This window comes from Poecilia formosa, unplaced genomic scaffold, assembly GCF_000485575.1.
Source record: "Poecilia formosa unplaced genomic scaffold, Poecilia_formosa-5.1.2 Scaffold66, whole genome shotgun sequence".
NCBI classification, from domain to species: domain Eukaryota; kingdom Metazoa; phylum Chordata; class Actinopteri; order Cyprinodontiformes; family Poeciliidae; genus Poecilia; species Poecilia formosa.
In genome coordinates this window covers 330228-347790 of record NW_006800005.1, presented here as the reverse complement: position 1 = coordinate 347790, position 17563 = coordinate 330228, and the positions used below count along the sequence as shown (strand labels likewise).

The 17563-nt window shown below is 40.2% G+C and overlaps 1 protein-coding gene across 2 annotated transcripts; it reads right to left on the bottom strand.

Moving 5' to 3' along the window:
- Window positions 1–4523: 4523 nt before the first annotated feature.
- On the bottom strand, window positions 4524–17563 carry phf6 (PHD finger protein 6). Of its 2 annotated transcripts, none has more exons than XM_007554726.1 (11): window positions 17400–17563; window positions 13104–13265; window positions 12690–12791; window positions 9395–9528; window positions 9241–9287; window positions 8989–9158; window positions 8761–8904; window positions 7505–7609; window positions 7278–7411; window positions 6341–6470; window positions 4524–5329 (listed from the first exon to the last, which is right to left on the bottom strand). In XM_007554726.1, the coding sequence occupies exons 2-10, from the start codon at window positions 13233–13235 to the stop codon at window positions 6341–6343; spliced, it is 1098 nt and encodes a 365-aa protein (XP_007554788.1). In that variant the 5' UTR covers window positions 13236–13265; window positions 17400–17563; the 3' UTR covers window positions 4524–5329. The 2 variants fall into 2 exon arrangements, with proteins under 2 accessions (XP_007554788.1, XP_007554790.1); XM_007554728.2 differs by having other exon boundaries at window positions 8989–9155; window positions 17400–17562.

Below are 17563 nucleotides of genomic sequence, written 5' to 3'. Positions count from 1 at the left end.
GCATTCACTCTAAGGGAGAGCCCAAACACCCTACGAAGACCAGGATGCCTCTGTCATCAAATCTTCCTCGTCCTTCGAGCAAGCAAGGACTGTGGGAACGCTGGTAAAAGTACAGATTTCTGTTTGTACTGTTGACTTCTTTATCTCCAGAGCAAGCTCTCAATTCCAGGTCCGTTTTNTAGCCTTTTGCCTCAGATGCAAGAATATGTTGTTATATTTTCCACCAATGAGTAGTTCAAAGTGGTCAGCAAATAACTAGCCTGGCCACTGCCTTCCTACCCATTTCTGCTTGATTCAAATCTGGCTTACATCTCAGTGTGGGCTTCATGGCATTCACTCCGATTATTACAACGGTAGAATTTCAACTGGGCCAATCAGCGAACTCAAGGCGAAGTTGTGAACAATGACGTTGATTTTCTGCATTGTCTCAAAATTGCAGTCTGCCTGCAGTTTTAGCAATGGCAGCGAAGGAAGTGAACGAATTCATTCAGTCCGTGTTGGCCACGTTTCCAAATACTTAACTAATATTGATAGCCGCCTCGTTCATCTTGGCACTTCTCTCTTTGCAGTGGAGGATGGTTGTTTTCAGCACAAGCAATTTCCAGTAAGCGTCATAAGGCGCTTTACATGCGTCACAACCAAACTTTAACAATTGGGTAAAGTTTAAAACCTCAACAGAGTCCCCGCCTCCAGGAAGGCAATTGTTTCTGAATAACCAAGAACTCAAAGCCTTTGTACGAAGTGAAGCGTAGGATAAGGGGCTGGTTTTTCCCAGGCTAGCAAATAACTGCTGGGATTTAAATCCCTCTGCATTACCATCAGTGCAACAATGATGTATAAGCTGTCACAAAATCTGCTGATAAACTCAATGTTCAGTAGAAAATCTGACATCTTGAGATTAACCAGAGAAAAATTTGCTTTGTATTTGGTTGGTTTTATAGGTGCTTTTAATATTTTAAGCCCTATTTGCATGGGTAAGTATGAATTACTCACGAACGTCTGCTTTTAATGTGGCCCATTCGCAAGGGACAACTGAAGCCTGAGATTTTACTGAAATTTACAAACATCTTCCAGATATGAAGTTAACATGCCATTTCTCATAAACACGAGGAATGACATGAATTTGTGTTGAAACTACTCTTCAGTCTGCGGTCACAGCTCCATGCTGTGCCAGCTGTATAACCGAATGTCACAAACAGAAGAAAATTATTCCTAATGCCCTGTTTGCGTCAGATTTTTTTTATGCTTTTCGTTACGGATTGATAGTATTTTTTTGCTGGCCCGGACCCCAAAAAGTTTTCGATTAACTCCTATACGGCCTCCATTCTAAGCCAAAAACCAATAAAAATATAGTAGGTAATTTGTGTGAGAATTTTTAATTTACAAATTACTGACATGGTCGTTTCGTACGAGATTATCAATGCAGACGGTCTCAGCAGTTTTCACAAATAACGTGTAGTCACTACGCTTTGCTTCGTGCAAAGCGTAGTGACTACGCTTTGCACGAAGCGTAGTCACGCTTCGTGATCTTTCATGATCTTTCATCATTTCTCTTTCTTTTCACTGATTGGGCCAGTCGAGCACAGGAAGGTAATGCCCAGGCTAAGGCTCAATTTTAAAAATCTTCCTTTTCGCCGCTAAAGGATTTAAATGCTAGAAACCCTCGGACGTTGATATAGGTATCTTAAAATAGGTTTACATGACCTCAGATAGTTTCATATATTTAATATTCACAATGTTTGAAACATGGCTGAATAAATAAAAGGAAACTAATTTTTATGAAGGTGAATACAAATTCAGACAGATGAACTGAAAAATAAAAGTGAGAGAGCGAGGGAATGGCACCAGGGAGCGAAGAGGAGTGACAAACGGCAACCCAGAGGAATCAAATAAAGAGACAAAAAGAATGAATAATAAAAATAATCTAAATAAAATTATTAAAAGCAGAGGAGCTGGTGAGCTGCCGTTCTGCGTCGACAGTGTAAAACACCACAACTACATGACCTACTTTACCTCTGATGGCCCCTAGACCCCCTATTTTTCTTAATATCTTTAGAATGATAGCAGCACAAATGAAAATATTTTTGCTGCACAAACCAGCACAAACGGAGTCGAGTTGATTGACACTTATTTTGTTTGATTTTATAAAAGTGGAGGGGCTGGTTGACCTTTTGACCTTTAACCTTTCATTAATATCTTCAAAGCCAAAGCAGCACAAACGAAAAGTTTTGCTGCACAAACGGAGTCGAGTTAACTGACACCCATTTCATCTGATTTGAAGAAGGTGGTGGGGGGGGGGGGGGTTGACCTTTGATGACCTCTAGAAACATTTCTTCATATCTTTAAAATGACAGCAGCACAAACCAGCACAAACGTTTGACAGCATTTTTGTCTGATTTGAAGAAGGTGGCAGGGTCAACTTCACTCAGGTCACATATTCCATGCATTTATGGTTTCAGAGATAATTTTCTCGCTCTTGGAGGACATCCAGGTCCATTTTATCTTTGGGAAGACTGGCAAAGTTGGCAACGAGTTAGCTGTGGTTTCTAAAGTTAACGTTCTCGTTCTTTGAGCAAGCCTCCACATCCAGGTGTATTTTGTCATTGAAGTTCTCAGAAGCAAAGATTTTTGATGCCATCCATCCATCTTCTTCCGCTTATCCGGAGTTGGGTTGCGGGGGTAGCAGCCTAAGAAGGGAGGCTCAGACTTCCCTCTCGTTAGCCACTTGTTCCAGCTCCTCCAGAGGAATTTCAAGGCGTTCCCAAGCCAGCTGAGAGACATAGTCCCTCCAGCGTGTCCTGGATCTTCCCTGGGCTCTCCTCCCGGTGGGGCGTGCCCCGAACACCTCACCAGGGAGGCGTCCAGGAAGGAGATGCCTGAGCCACCTCCACTGGCTCCTCTCGACGTAAAGGAGCAGCAGCTCTACTCTGAGTCCCTCCCTGATGACCGAGCTTCTCACCCTCTCTAAGGGAGAGAGCCCAGACACCCTACGAAGACCAGGATGCCTCCGTCATCAAATCTTCCTCGTCCTTCGAGCAAGCAAGGACTGTGGGAACGCTGGTAAAAGTACAGATTTCTGTTTGTACTGTTGACTTCTTTATCTCCAGAGCAAGCGCCCAATTCCAGGTCCGTTTTATCAGGAACCGTAAAATTCTTTTGATGTCTTTGTCAAATCTGTAGTTGTGGTCTTCGAGGGAATTTCCTTATTCTTAGTCCAAGTTTCCATGTCCATTTGGTTGTCGAGGACACCTTCAAAACCAAAGTTTTTTCATATTTCCATGATTAAAGTGCCAATAGTAGTTTCAGAGTGAATTTGTTCATCCTCACCGCTCTCCATTAAAACAATTTTCTTTTAAGCTGTAAGCTACAAATTTTTCAAATCCATTTGTCATGTTTTGTGTGATGTGTAATTGTCTCGTTTTATTAAAATAACACTTAAAATTAGTCATTAAAAAGGCAAAAGCCACAAGGTAAACTCTACCAGAACTTGTTTCCCAAAGGTTTGTAGTCATCAGTGCAAAAAGACCACAATGCCTGCATCAGTTACAAATCAAGGTAAAAATTAATAATAATTAAAAAATGGAAAATTTAAGCCATAACTCAAATTTAAAGGGATCCATTATGTATTTTTGTACTTAAATTTGGGTCTCAACTGCTTCTAAAAAACAGCCCAAAAAAACAAACTATTCGCAGCGGTTTTTTGACAATAAAATCTGTGTGTGCGAGCTTATAATAGCTTTGCTTTTGGTGTCTGGAAATTTTTAAAAACATTCTGATTGCGGAGCCTCATAGCAACCCAAGCAGAATTCCAGCGCATTTGGTCAGCTGGTTTTACCACTGCACAACGGCTGCTGGAAATGACGAATTTTGTTGACTTACCATTCAGAAACCACTTGCTGCATGCCAGTTGGTTGTGCAGTAGGCGCCGCTTTTGCTTTTCAAAGATGTATGGTTGTACAGTTGCGCGTCTGTTTGCAGATGTTTTCACGAGCGAGTGTAAACGTTGAGTTGGAGGGGCGTGACCAACAGCAGCTTATTTGGATTTAAAATGACAAGACGCCTGAAGACATTTCAATCTCATTATCTAAGAATTATTTTGTACAAAAATATGTGATGAACATGTTTTGTGTAGCCCATAGATCAATCATAACCTGTTCAAAAACGCATAATCTGTCACCGTTAAGGTCTGGTGTGGAAGATTTTGGTATAATTAAGATTTTTTTAATGCCTAAAATTAAGATAATGAACTTCAAGATTTGGTTTTGTTTAGGACCTTGCAGAAAAACCTTGACTTCTGGATATAACCATTAAAACTCTCTGTGCTAACTATATTCATATATTTATCAAAAGTTGAGGAATGCAGTGTAAAAAGTGGTACACTATAAACTCTTAAATGTTCAGCTTTCACATTAGGATGCGAGAAATAGTTACACTACTGTAGTGTACAGAAATATGGTGGTGCAGCGGCCATTTTCCTAGGAAACTGTACAAAGACTGAAAATGAAGACCCGGCTCAGCCGACAATGTGTAAAACAAAATATTTTCTATTCCAATCATCCATGAATACATTTGAGTTACAAGTAAACAGTACACCAAAACAAGGTCCGCCCGCCTTCCCCTAAAGACCTTTACGCTGCCCTTTAGCAACCAGATAAAAAAAAAAACAGAACGAAAATAAACACCACCTTTAACAGTGGGAAAAATCCAAGTGCATGCTGGCAAAGCTCGTCGCCGTCTGAAATCCGGATATTCAAAAGTACTGATGATCGGGAGTACAGTAGCAAAATATTACATTATCAAGAAAGAAAGGCTAACATGAAGAGTACTTCTTAAGACATGGTATCAGAAACAAGGTAATCAAACTGCACAACTTCAGAAAGACTAGTAACAAACAGACCCCTCTTAAAAGTGAGTCCAATGGAGGCAGGAAGAAGTCTCGTGTGGTTCGTGTGATCTGGGGGATGAGAGAGCGCGAGGGGGCAAAAAGTGACAGTCCATCTGTTCATACTAATGCCTTTAATCTGCACCCCATGATGACCAATCTGCAGAAAGATTAGCCCACTGCTTTTCATCCTGCTCTGAAGGTCCAGTGTTCAACAGGGTGACACTGATCTGCGACAAGTACCCAGCCGACTCCAGACAGGTTCTCATAAAGACGACACCTGGTTCACGTTGGAACGTTATATCCTTTTTACTGGGAAATGTATAAAAAAAAGAAAAGAAAAGAGAAATCACGTGGGAGGCCAAAGGGAGCTCCTGGACCATGACTGTGTGAGTAGGCTAAAATTTAGTATAAAAACGTTCTTCAGCTTCTCTCCACGTCACAAACCTGCAAGGACAGACAAAAATATCACGTTAGCAACTTATTTTAGTAATTAGAAGGGGTGGAAAAATGAAGTCCATTATACAAATTCATTACATAGTGATATATTTTAAGCATTTACTTCAGATCACTTTGATGATTATTGGTTTTAAGTTCCTCAGAAAATGTGAGTATAACACAAGAACAACCTTTTTTTTTTTAAATACAGAAATGTCAGCTAATCAAAAAAGATGTACAGCTGATGCTCAGTCAGGACTCTGAGTTACAGCAACTTTTCAGCCTGTAGGCAAGTCAGGGCAACATTTCAGCTGAAGACAACTCAAAGTGCTTATATATACAAAGAGGTCAAAAACAACATACTTTAAGAGAAAACACAGCAAATAGATAAAAATTAAACAAGTTTCAGAATTAAGCAAAAGCAAAAAAAGTAAAAGGATTCTGGGGGATGTAGGCTGAAGAAAAACTTTAGCTGCTCAACCTCTCACAGCGAGCTAAGGTCTCTCTCTCTCTCACTCAAATGATAAGATGGAAAATGAAAATTAAAAATGGCAGGCAGGAATCTTTGACATTCATGGTTTAATTGTAGTAAACTGTCTGTGACCGTCACAAAGCAGAGTGGACCAACACTTGGACACCGCATCATCGCCCACTGTGGAAATTTCACACTGGATTTCAAGCAACGTGGATCCGTTGCTTCTCCACTTCTTCCTCTCCAGACTCTGGGATCTTTATTTCCAAATAAAATGCAAACTTTACTTTAATCTGAAAATCAGATTTTTGGACCACTAAGTGACAAACCCAGTTCTTCTCCTTAACCCATGCTGGTGATGTTTCCGTTTCAAGAACGAGTTCACGCATTCGTTCGGCAGCTGTGACTCAGTCAACAAAAACAACAAAAATAAACACTTCGCACATGTCGCTGTTTGTGTGTGACTTGCGCTTTTTGAAGGAATAAAATCTCAAAAGACGCTCTGCTGTGCAGAGCGGCGCCTTGTATTTCTGTGCGTTTTGCCCCACCTAGTTGCCGTTTACTTGCGTCGCCGGTGTTCCTCCGTGGTCGATCGCTGCCCTCTCTCTGCTACGGTTCTCTCGCTCCTCGTCCTCCTCGTCCCGCTCCTCGTTCCCGCTGTGGTTCTTGCAGTAGAGTCTAAGAACGAAACGGAAGCACAAAAAGAGCTGCGTTTCAAAAAAAGGGGGGAAAAAAGGACAATACTTCAAGTTTCATTAACTACCATAGAAACGCTGTTTATCATCAGAGCAAAAGCGTTTAGAACCGTTTTGATCTTATTTTTGCAGCGTCTATTTTTTTGCTTTACAAGAAAATAGAAATAAACATAGCTGAGAATCAGATGTGGATGAGGCCAAGTGGTTTTAAAGCTCTAAACGTGTTTCATCTGTACTATGTAAGTAGTAACTATAAATAGTAACTAAAAAACATACAGAGCCACATCAGGAAACAGGAAGACTCACACAGCGATCAGCAATTTACATTTGGTATGAAATACATTCAAGTTGCTTTCAGATCCTTTTTTATTAACTTAGGACACTCATTACCGTGACAAAAGAAAAACAGAATTGTTGTAAAACTACCTGCAGTGTTTGAATCTGCATTCACGAATCATAGCTGTGCACGTCTTTTGAAATCAATTTGGTTTGCATTGATGCAGATTTTGGGAAGTTTTTTGGGAGGGGAAAGTGACATCAAAATCCAGTTTATGAAAAAAAAAGTAAGGAGTTTTGCAAGAAATAATTTTAGTATTTGGTTTTTTTAAATTATGCTGACAGAAATAAGCTGATATAATCTGGTCAAAACATGAAAAGAATCAGCCTTCCTCTTATATCTAAACTCTTCATTCACTAGGAAGCCACTCAGAAATTTCTCTTGATAATTTTACAGAAAATTCAAAAGCAAAACATTCGACGCTTTTGCTGTCGCATTAAATGTTGAGCTCACTTGTAAATGCCGCGGGCCATGTTTTCTATGTACTTTGCCTTGTCCTGTAGCCCACAGTGGTAGTGGTAGGTCTTCACACAGGCTTTAATTTCACACCCAATAGTAGCACCCAGCTGACTACACAGTGTGCATTTCTGGAAAAACAAAACAAAAATGAATACTAAAGTAAGTCAGGCAAAGCAGTCAGCTTCAAACTCAAAAGCCTGATTTTGCATGAATGTTCCCACCATTCTTTTGCCTCTCTTGATTTCCTGGATGACTGTTTTTACGTCGAAGTTGCCAAACTCGGCGCGCGACGTAGTCGTCAGCTGCACCGTCCCCGACGAGAAAAGCTGCAACACATCAGAGATCTTGAGAAATGCGCAGTGAACCCTGAAAGCATAGTCTCATTCCTTGAATTTCTTCAACTATGAACGTCAACATGTTTTAGAAGGTTTTGACATGCTTGACAAAGTGGTGCATAATTGTAAAGAGGAAAGAAAAGGACTTTTACTTATTAATAAAATCATGAATCATGTCCTTTAAGCTCCCAAAAATGCCCAACTACATATTAAACCAGTACGTGAGAAGCAGGAGGGCTTTATTATTATATAGCCTTTATTCTTACCTGACTGATTAAAAAATAAGCTTCCGGTCACTAGGTGGCAGCAGTGTTCAAATTAATCAACAGGCTGCCATTCAAGCCAATAGAAGTAGCTGAGACAGAAACACTGATGTAAACGGAGCTGACGGAGGAGGATACAGGCAGCATGTTTTAAAATATCAGGAGAGATGAAGAGGCTCGTGAAAAACAAAGAAAAATGGCGACAGAGGTTAGTAAAGCAATTATGATGGAGTATTACGGCCGAACTACGATATTTTTTTAAAATACAAGAATAAAGTCATAATAATACGAGAGCAAACTCATATTACGAGAATAGCTATACTATCGCAGAATAAAGACAAAAAATTACGTCTTTAAAAACTTTTTGATAAAGTTATCTAGATCTGACGTGAACAGCTCAGCAAGTCCGTGTTTTTTTCTTAGAAGCAGATTCAGACGTTTAAACAAGTTTCAAAGCTCAAAATAATTTGTAAAACCAACAAAACCGACAAACTATAACTTCAGATAGATAGATAGATAGATAGATAGATAGACATCTGTTATGAACAATATTATTGCAAATTTTGCACAGAAAATGTTAAAGAGCTATAAACCATTAGAATAAGAATAAGTTCAAGCAGCTGACAAGTAGCCAATGTTTGCTGTTTTAAAATGTGTTACTGTATTAAGTCTAGAAATGCACACCACAGGCTTTCCAAGTTCAATTATTAAATTGAACTTGGAAATTGAGACACAAAACCATAAAATGAGTTGGAAGACGTGAAAAAAAATGATGACCCCCTGTGGGTATGACATAAAATAATTGAGAAATGCCATATTATCACATAAAGCTCCTATTGGCAGTGTAAGCACAGCCTGAGGCTGAACGACTCATCCTACCATGCACTTGTAGTGTGCGGCCACTTTCTTGGAGTTATCCGTGTGCAGCACGCCTCTCGTTTGGTTTTCCTCGTCGCCTGCGTGGCAGAAGCCGCAGCGCTGGCCGGCGTCTCCCAGGCTGGCTCGGAGCGGTGACCTGTCCCGCTGAAACACGGCACACCGGTCAAACCATGAATCGAGCTCACGCACACCGAAACAAATCGGTTTTCGACCAGTGAGTGCATTTACGTGGGAGGAGCTCTCCTCGTCGGCAGCCTGCGAGGAGGAAGTGGAACGGGTTTCTTCCGACTGGCCGCGGGACGTCACCTTAGCTCGGCTCTTCTCGAATCTGCCCCTGCCCCGACTCTGCGGAGGCGACGAGTCCGAGTCGTTGGCCACGCCTTCCTCTTCTGCGTCTGCTGAAACATTCCCAATAAAACGGTTAGATTCTAGTAGATCTGGATCAATTCGACATGTCGCAGAGAGCGAACTCTTGTTCACCTTGAATATCATCCTGAGACGCATCCCGATGTTTGCGACAGTAAACGCTGCGAACACAAAGACGAGATTAGGTGAAGTGAACCCACCCAAGGAATAACAATCTGCTGATGTTGCTGCGGGGGAAAAAGAATAAAATGTTCAGAACTAAACTCACAGATAAATCCCCTGCGACGGGTTCTCTTTGATCTGGGCTTTGTCGTTCACCGCGCAGAAATAGTGATACGTCCTCCGGCACGTCTTGACGTCGCAGCCGATGGTTGCGCCCGGCCGGTGACACGAGGAGCACATCTTCAGAGGAGGGAAGCAGAGATATGGCTGAGGCTCAAAGCAGGATGACTTTAACGAAAGCCAACATCCGACATGTAGCTACAGCAGTTTTGTTTTTGGGTAAAAAGTTGTCGTGCTGGGATGACGTGGTTTTTCAGCCACGCCATCCCAGCTTCTAGATTAATTTCACAAAACTGCAACTTTTCGTGTCACAGTGGTCACATGATCAGCAGCCAGCTGATACTACTGGCAAAAGCGACAAAGACGACGACAGGAAGTAGTCTTCTTCGTGGTTCATAGTTTGTTTATTTTCTGGACTCCACCAGAACGTGTCGACTCCAAAGCTCTTCCGTACAACTTCCAAATACAATTTTACCAAAACCCCACTTACATAGTCGCGCCCACCTATAAAGGTCTCGTTACACCAATGCAGATCTTGCCTTGATCTTTAATGACTTATCATGTGAACAAGTTAATTAAAGTGTGATTTTGAGGTTATTTTTTATTTAATAGAAACATCACAATTGCAAAAAAAAATTTTCAAAAATAACAAAAAGGAAAAAAAAAATTGGAATGGAAATGCAGCTAGTGACGGAAAGTTTAAAGGAATAATTTCTCTCCAGAGAAAGCCCACCTTTGAATATCAAACTATGTTCCTGAAGGGGAATTTGGCTTTAAAGGAAAAGCATCACTGATATCGAACAACGTACAAACTGAGTCTGACTTTAGATATGAAAAACCTGTGAAGTGTCAAGAAGCTGAATAAATGCAATCAGCATTTTTTTCCCACCAAGTAAATTCGACTCCACAAGGATGTTAAATCAACTCTTATTGATAACCAAAGGCCAAGACGAGCTTCTAAAATGAAATCTCATTGTGGAAAAATAAAAGTAAGACCTCAAGACTCCTTGTTCTGAAAGAAAATAAAAGCATTTCACAGGGAGAAAAAGATGGTATTGGACAAACATCAGAAAGCTAGTCAACATATTGTTATTCGAGGATTAAATCCAGATTTTGGAGAGGAGAAAAAAGGAACAAGTTGGAGCATAACACCGAGAACACAAAACTTCCAGAATGATCCTGTTTTACACAAAGTTGCTGCTTAGGAATCACTACAGGAATCAGATACAGTTGCACCAAGTTTGATGTTGGCTGGTGGCAAAACCTTTCAAAGTGCAGCCTTGAAAAAGACGGTTTGGGTTTGTAATGTTCCTCAGAGTTCAGAGGGTTTATCTTCATCTTACAGACTGGCTAGAGACAGGAGAGGATTTCAGTTCAGCCGGTCTGTTTGAGACCCAACATCTCGTCCCCAGTCCCTGTACGCACCATGTTAAATGCTAACAGGCTGGGCTGACAGTGCCACTATTTGGTGTTGATGCTGTCAGTGAAGAGGATGAAAACTCAAGGTTAGCCACTTTTAGCATCAGCAGGATGTTTAAAAATAAATTTAGAAAATGAAAAGAGGCGTAAGAAGCTACTTACAAGAAATTGTTGTAGAAGAAAAGACATGTCTGCTGTTCATTTATGGCTGCAGGAGGGCAAGAGAGAGCTACACTCCAAAATGTAACAGGAAGGCAGAAAGTAAAACAGCAACATTTTCTTCTTGACCTTAAAATTCTAATTCAAACATACTTTGATGATCCCAATTGAAATTAAATACCAATCATGACTAGTCTCTCAAGGACAATTCAATTTCTTAAAAATCTGAGAGTAAAGGATCAACAATGTCGAGGGCAGTGGCCTCCAAACGTTTTGCAAGTGTTGGAGTTATGTAGAAAGGGGCTCAGTAAGTCACTACACATCTGAAATAAAAAAAAAGGGTCTCAATTATTTGTGTTGTTAAAATAAAAGGCGTCACATTTGAAATATTCTGGGGTTGATTGTTTTCTGTTCGGCTGGTCAGGAAAGTCTATTTTCAGCAACAATAATGGTGTACAGGTCAGAGGTGCACTGACTGCAGTTTTCTGGCTGATCGACGATGATTTAAAAAGTCTGACGATTCTGATTTTGGTTGATTACTTTTTTTTTTTGGGACGATAAATTGATTTTATCCATTAATCGAATTTTATGTTTACAAAGATTTCATTTTTGAAAAATCTTGATTTTTTTTTTTTATTTCACCACTCCTGTGTTTGCCGTAGTTCAGACTGAATAACTCAAATTTTTCAAAAATGTATTATCCAAAAATTTGAAAAAATGTGAAACATTCACATGCAGATCTTTCCATGGTGTTTAATGATCGGCCGATTTTTACATGTGAAGCTGATCTTATCCACAGATGTTATCAACCTCGGCAAACGTCTAAAAATCAACCACTGTGCTTTTCTTTTCTCCCGTGAGAGACATCTGACTGACAAACCGGCCGACCAGATCATGTCTGCACATTTACAGTTAACAACAGTCACCCCATTGTTGCCAATTCAGCAGCTTTCCTGATAAATTGAGCAACATTTCAGACAAAAATAATAATAAAAAAAAAGGTATCGGACAAAATCGGAATCAGTAAGTTAGGCTTTTTAAAAGATCGGTAATTGTCGATCGGCCACAAAACTGCAATCGGTGCAGCCCTAATAAAAACTCTGATCAGTGCGTCTCTAGCTCATTCAGGAACTCCAACTCAGCAATTTCTGCTTCTTAGTTTTCTCCCCTGCCCCTCACACACAGCAGGGAGCAATGCATCATGCTGTTGGCATGAGTTAAGGAGAGCCATGCCAAAACTTATAAAAACAAACAAACATCTGAGTTTTGATGGCTCCGCCAAGCCTCCCCCAAGCCCCCCCCCAAGCCCCGAGGTGAACAAATTATCTCTGGACACATGTTTGTTTTTCTCTCTGATTGGACCCATGAGGTGTCCCCGCTGAGCCCTGTGCACAAGTTATTTAAATCTCTGCAGCGCTGATCCATTCTACCGTCAAACAGCAAAAAAAAAATAATAATAATAATCAGGGTTCCTACGCGTTTTTATAAAGTTAAAGTCCCACACTCTTCAGACTTAAATGGCAAGACTCTGAGTCTTTTCTTGGCTAATTTAAGCATGAACACATTTGCTATGAAATTTAACACACACAAAAGAAGAATTTGATGATGGATGGAGGAATATGGAAATCTTGAAGCCCGCTTCCAGGTAGCATCTCTGTGGAGCAGCGATTACCATTATGCAACAGCGAGAAGTGGGAGCTCACCAGTTTGCTTCCCCTCTTGATCTCCTTCTTTACATCATCGACGGAAAACCCTCCGATGTTTTCGCTGTCGGAGTGTGACGTAACCAGAGCCGAAGAGAAAAGCTGTAGAGAGGAGAAACAGAACATTTCATGTCTTTTCTTTTAAAAATGAAATATTTGTTGGATAGCTTTTGGTTTATTTCTTTTTTTTTTTTTTTTTTGGAGTAGAAGGACATCCTGGCTTATATTTAGACGTCCAGAGTTAACCATAGAGTCAGTTTCTACACGAGTCAAACAGAAATAGTGGCTCTATTTAGGCTGTAATGTTTATTTCTCTAACATACAGAGCGGGTCGGTGGGAGGGTTTTGGAAAGAAGACTCGCGCGCTGGAGGGACGCGAGGCAGTAAAAGTTGAAAACAAGGAGCTGCTCTCACCATGCACTTGTGGTGGGCTGCCACCTTCTGGCTGTCGGACACCAGCAGCTGGCCGCACTCCTTGTCCCGGCTGCTCTTGCAGAAGGCACATTTGGGCAGCCGTGCTGCGGCTCCTCTCCTCTGTCCGGACATTGCCAAAGCTTCCGACGCGCCGCAGAGACTCTGATTAAAAAGAAAAGGACAATTAGAAACCCATCAGGGGCGTGAAGGTGGAAACACGAGGACGTCGTCCAATAAGAAGGAAAAAAAAAGAAAAAAGGATGATGAATATTTTTAAGAGGAGATAAGAAATCAATTCCCACTCACTGTGAGATGACACAAATGGCTTTACTGCACGTTTCTCTTTTATCCATCTCATTTCAATTCGTCACATTTGTTGGAAGTTTTCATGAGAACAAAACCTTCAATTTAATTCTTTGATTGCAGCACTGTAATGTCGACTGTTTATTGGAGCGGCAACTATCGATTATCTTAGTTGATTAATTAATTATTACGTCGATTTACACAATATTAGATAATATTATAAATAATCCCAATTCCTTTTTTAAATAAGAAAAATAAAAGCTGAAGTTATTCCTCTTGGCTAAAACATATTTACTTGTTTTTATCTTAAATGCAAACTGTATTTGTTTTTTGTGCAGCTTTGACTCAATTACTGCTCTGAATATGTTGGGAATTTGTACAAAATGGCCTTTTTTTTTAGTCTGTAAAGTCCAGTTAGCAATTACTTAATTGCTAAATTAGTTGACGATTTATTCAATAATCGATTAATCACGATTAATCGTTTCAGCCTTACTTGTTATATGGCCCAGAACCCAGATTATGGCCCAGATTTTTTTTACCTTTCCACTGTGTGTAATGGCACCCGGACTATAGATGTTCTCCCAGCCTAGCGACCCGTGGCTAAAATAAACAATTATCTGTGTTACATCTTGTCTAAATCCTGGGGAAACTCAAAGTTAAGTACATTTAATTAAAAATTCATAGAAACTGTTAACCTAAAAAAGCTAAACAAAAAGAAATGTTTCAGTTAAACTTGCTATAAAGGGATTGTTAGCAGTGCTAGTAACTATGTCACCAGTGATTTTGTGAAAAAACAAATATTTACGAACACAGGATTACGACCCGTCTTGGATAAATGTGCTCAAAGGTTTTAACTTCCTAAACTTTTTCTGTGACCATAAACTACTGTTTTAAAAAATGTATTTATAAGGTTTTGTGGTCATCTTTACCAGCAGTGTCAATAAACATGACCGGCGCTGTCAGCAATATTCAGGCTCTTTAGAATAGTTTCCTTTTTTTAAAAGGTAAATGTCTACAGCCAAGCTGTTCAATTGTTACTGTCATTAAATATATAGCTAATCGATTAGCTTGCATGCTGAACACTCCTGTAGGATTTGAAATTCTTTCTCTACTCAGAAAAAAAAAAAAAAAAAACAGGGTAAAAAGTTATACAAGTATTACAGAATCACAAATAAAACCCTTCAGAGAGGAGAAGCGACCCCAGAAACGTCCGGAAACTAAACTTTGGCTCAACCGGCAGCTAAATAACTTTGAAATGAAGAGTTGGAGGAAACAACAGAGCCGCTCTGTGTGCGAGAACCACCAAGTTTAGCTCAGCACAGCCTTGGATGGATCAAACGCGGGACGGGAGACGTTGGCTGATCCGGCTGAAATATGGATGAGCTTCTAACAGCCTGGTGATGTAGACGTTCATCGTCTAAGTGGAGGACATAAAACTTTTCTAATGTGTCGCAGCCAAAAGTCATCAACGTTTCTGCTGAATTTTAGGAGACACTTTTGTGAATGGAAACACGACCGTAGCCTCTGCGCTGCTACAGAAATGACAACAAAGCGCGGACGGTAAATCAGCAGGTGCATGACTCAGGAAGACGCAGGTTACATTTTAGTTTAGTGTCACAGCAGGAACCCCCCCAACCCCCCACATTTCTGAAAATGATGCGACATGCAGCCTGTTTTGCACTCGACATGAGCGTTCTTCCACATTTCATCTGCCTCGTTTCTAAAACCATGCATCCGTGTGAAAGAACTGAAATGTTTTGGGAGTAGGGGAGCTGAACTGCTGTGTCATACTTGCAGTCTTTACAACATCATCTTCTTAAAGATGCTATACAGTGGTTATTTTCTTTTCTTTTTTTTAAATCACGCAAAATAACCCACCGAACATTCACCGGGACAAGACAAACACAGCTGAGCAATCGAGTAAAGATTTCAACTGGAGGATTTCGCAAAGTAAAACAAGCAAATTCCGATTTGAGCGGATCGGGAGTCGATGACATCACGAGAGGTACAGGAGCCGAGCTGATCAGATGGCTTTAGTGAAAAAAAGACGGCAAACAAAACATCTGATTTGGCCAGTTTTAACTAAAATGGCTCCAATTGTTGATCAGTGACTCAAATAAGAAAATTATTTTAATTTTTTCCTATTTTTTAAAATAAATCAGCAGCAATTAATAAAGAAACAGCACACACTTTTATTAGTTGAATAAAGAATAAAAACAAATCAGGGTTAAGGAGAAATGTAGCGATCCACCAGTGAAACGTTTCTTGGCGTTTCAATTATTCTGCTGTTTTGGCCTGCTGGTTGTGATAGGTTTACAATACATAGAAAATTAAAATATAAAAACATTAATATGCGTTGGGGGTCCATTGAGGTAGAGATTCTGAATCCAACAGGAAGTGAAACAATTACAAGACTATCAATGTTTATGCACTAAAACCATATGTCCATTATCTGATTTTTAAATCAAACAAAAAAAATAAAAATAAATAAGAGCACATACTTTTAGATGATGTGCTTACAGGCAGAAAATGGTAACTTATTAGTTATTATGCATTTAAATAAAGAAAAACCATTTAAATCAAACTGCAGATCAAGTGAAAATAACACAGATGTTTCATGTCCTGTTGCATTCAAAAGTATTTATTTTTCCTCTTCTGTGTTATAGTAGTTTGTTAGGAATACATTTGAATTAATTCATTTCCAGGGCAGACCTACAAGTTTATATATATATATATAAAATTCCAAAAATTGTTAATTGATTTTGGCTTGATCTCTTCTTCTGAAAAAGGAATTTGATTTAAAAAAAAAGACAAAAAAAAAGACAAAAATGTAGCAAATTGAGTTAAATTAATTGTGATCAGCTGCCTTATGTGACGTCACCAGATATTTGGGTGCTTTGAAGTTTGACTTTTGAATGGTGGCTTTTATCTCCATTAAAGCGTTTTACAACCAAATTGGAGGGGGGAAAAACTGACTCTTACATGTGGTTTTCATGATTTAATGAGTGCTAGGCTGTATCTAAAAGGAAGTTGGATGATTTAACAAAAAGTCTGAGTGGTAGCTTAAAAATTTAATATGCGTTACTCCTTTTTATTATTTTTAATTAGTGCACTTTTAAAAAAATTTTCTTATGCAAAGCATTCACTGCATGAACGCAACAGATCAAACCTGCAGATGTGTTGTTAAAATCTGCTGCCGTGCTGTCCGGATTCCCCAGAGCCTCAGGAATGTATATTGAAGTGGAGATTAATACGAATCAATTCAATCTGTTCTTGTCCATAAATAAAAGTAGCTTTGTTTCCCTTTTCTTTAAATAAAACAAAACAGCACTGTGCTGCGACGCCTTGATTGAGAACCATTACAGCCATGATAGCAGGGCCAGGCTTTCACTGCGGCGGCAACAGTAGCGGCGAAAACACGAACGCAGCCCCGGGTAAACAACAAATAGTCATCTTTATTTCAGCCTCTGCTCTCTAAAACGTTCCCATGCAACAGTCTTGTAACAAACCGGGGTGTCGTTGAGTAATTGTAGTGAGGAGAAAACGAGGAAAATGAGAAGTGTTCTAAATTTCTCCTCCAAAGTTTTGAATTAAAGGGGGCGTGTGACTCTTTTCTCCAACAAACTACAGCCTTAACTGAAAACTATTTTCTCTGTGAACATTTCCAGCGCCCCCGAAATGTTCTCCCAAGGCCTGTATATGATGCAGGAAAATAAAGGTCGGTGGTAGGAAAATGTGTATGTTCGACATTAGTTTTTCCTCTGGAAGTCCCTCCGAAGAAACTGCGTTTATTTCCCTTTAAATGTGGGAAATTATCATGACAGGCGCGGGTCTTTGCGAGCCGTTTCGAAGGCAAAGAGCGCCATACGTGTGGAGTCCGTGTTCAAAGCGAGCAGCTCGGTGTTGTAGCGCCAGCAGCACGGCCTGAACCGACACCAGGCCACGGAGCGCAGAGGATAACATCCAGCCGCGGAGACACAGCTCGCTTCTTACCTGCTGATTTTATCTTATGGCGCTGAGCAGGTACAAAACGTGGGGAAATGTTCCGGACAACGGCGGCGTTTCTTTCCGTCCTTCAGAAGTGATTGTGTGCTTTTTCCCACTAGCATGAAGCTAGCCGCGGCGCAGCACAGCACAACTTCCGGCTCTGCCTTTCA

Excerpts from the sequence above, each read along its gene's own strand:
- phf6 (XM_007554726.1), bottom strand. The coding sequence starts at position 13,235 with ATGTCCGGACAGAGGAGAGGAGCCGCAGCACGGCTGCCCAAATGTGCC. Across the intron at positions 12,792-13,103 it reads CAGCCCACCACAAGTGCATG|CTTTTCTCTTCGGCTCTGGT; the intron begins GTGAGAGCAGCT and ends TCCTCTCTACAG. Across the intron at positions 6,471-7,277 it reads ATGGCCCGCGGCATTTACAA|ACTCTACTGCAAGAACCACA; the intron begins GTGAGCTCAACA and ends TTTCGTTCTTAG.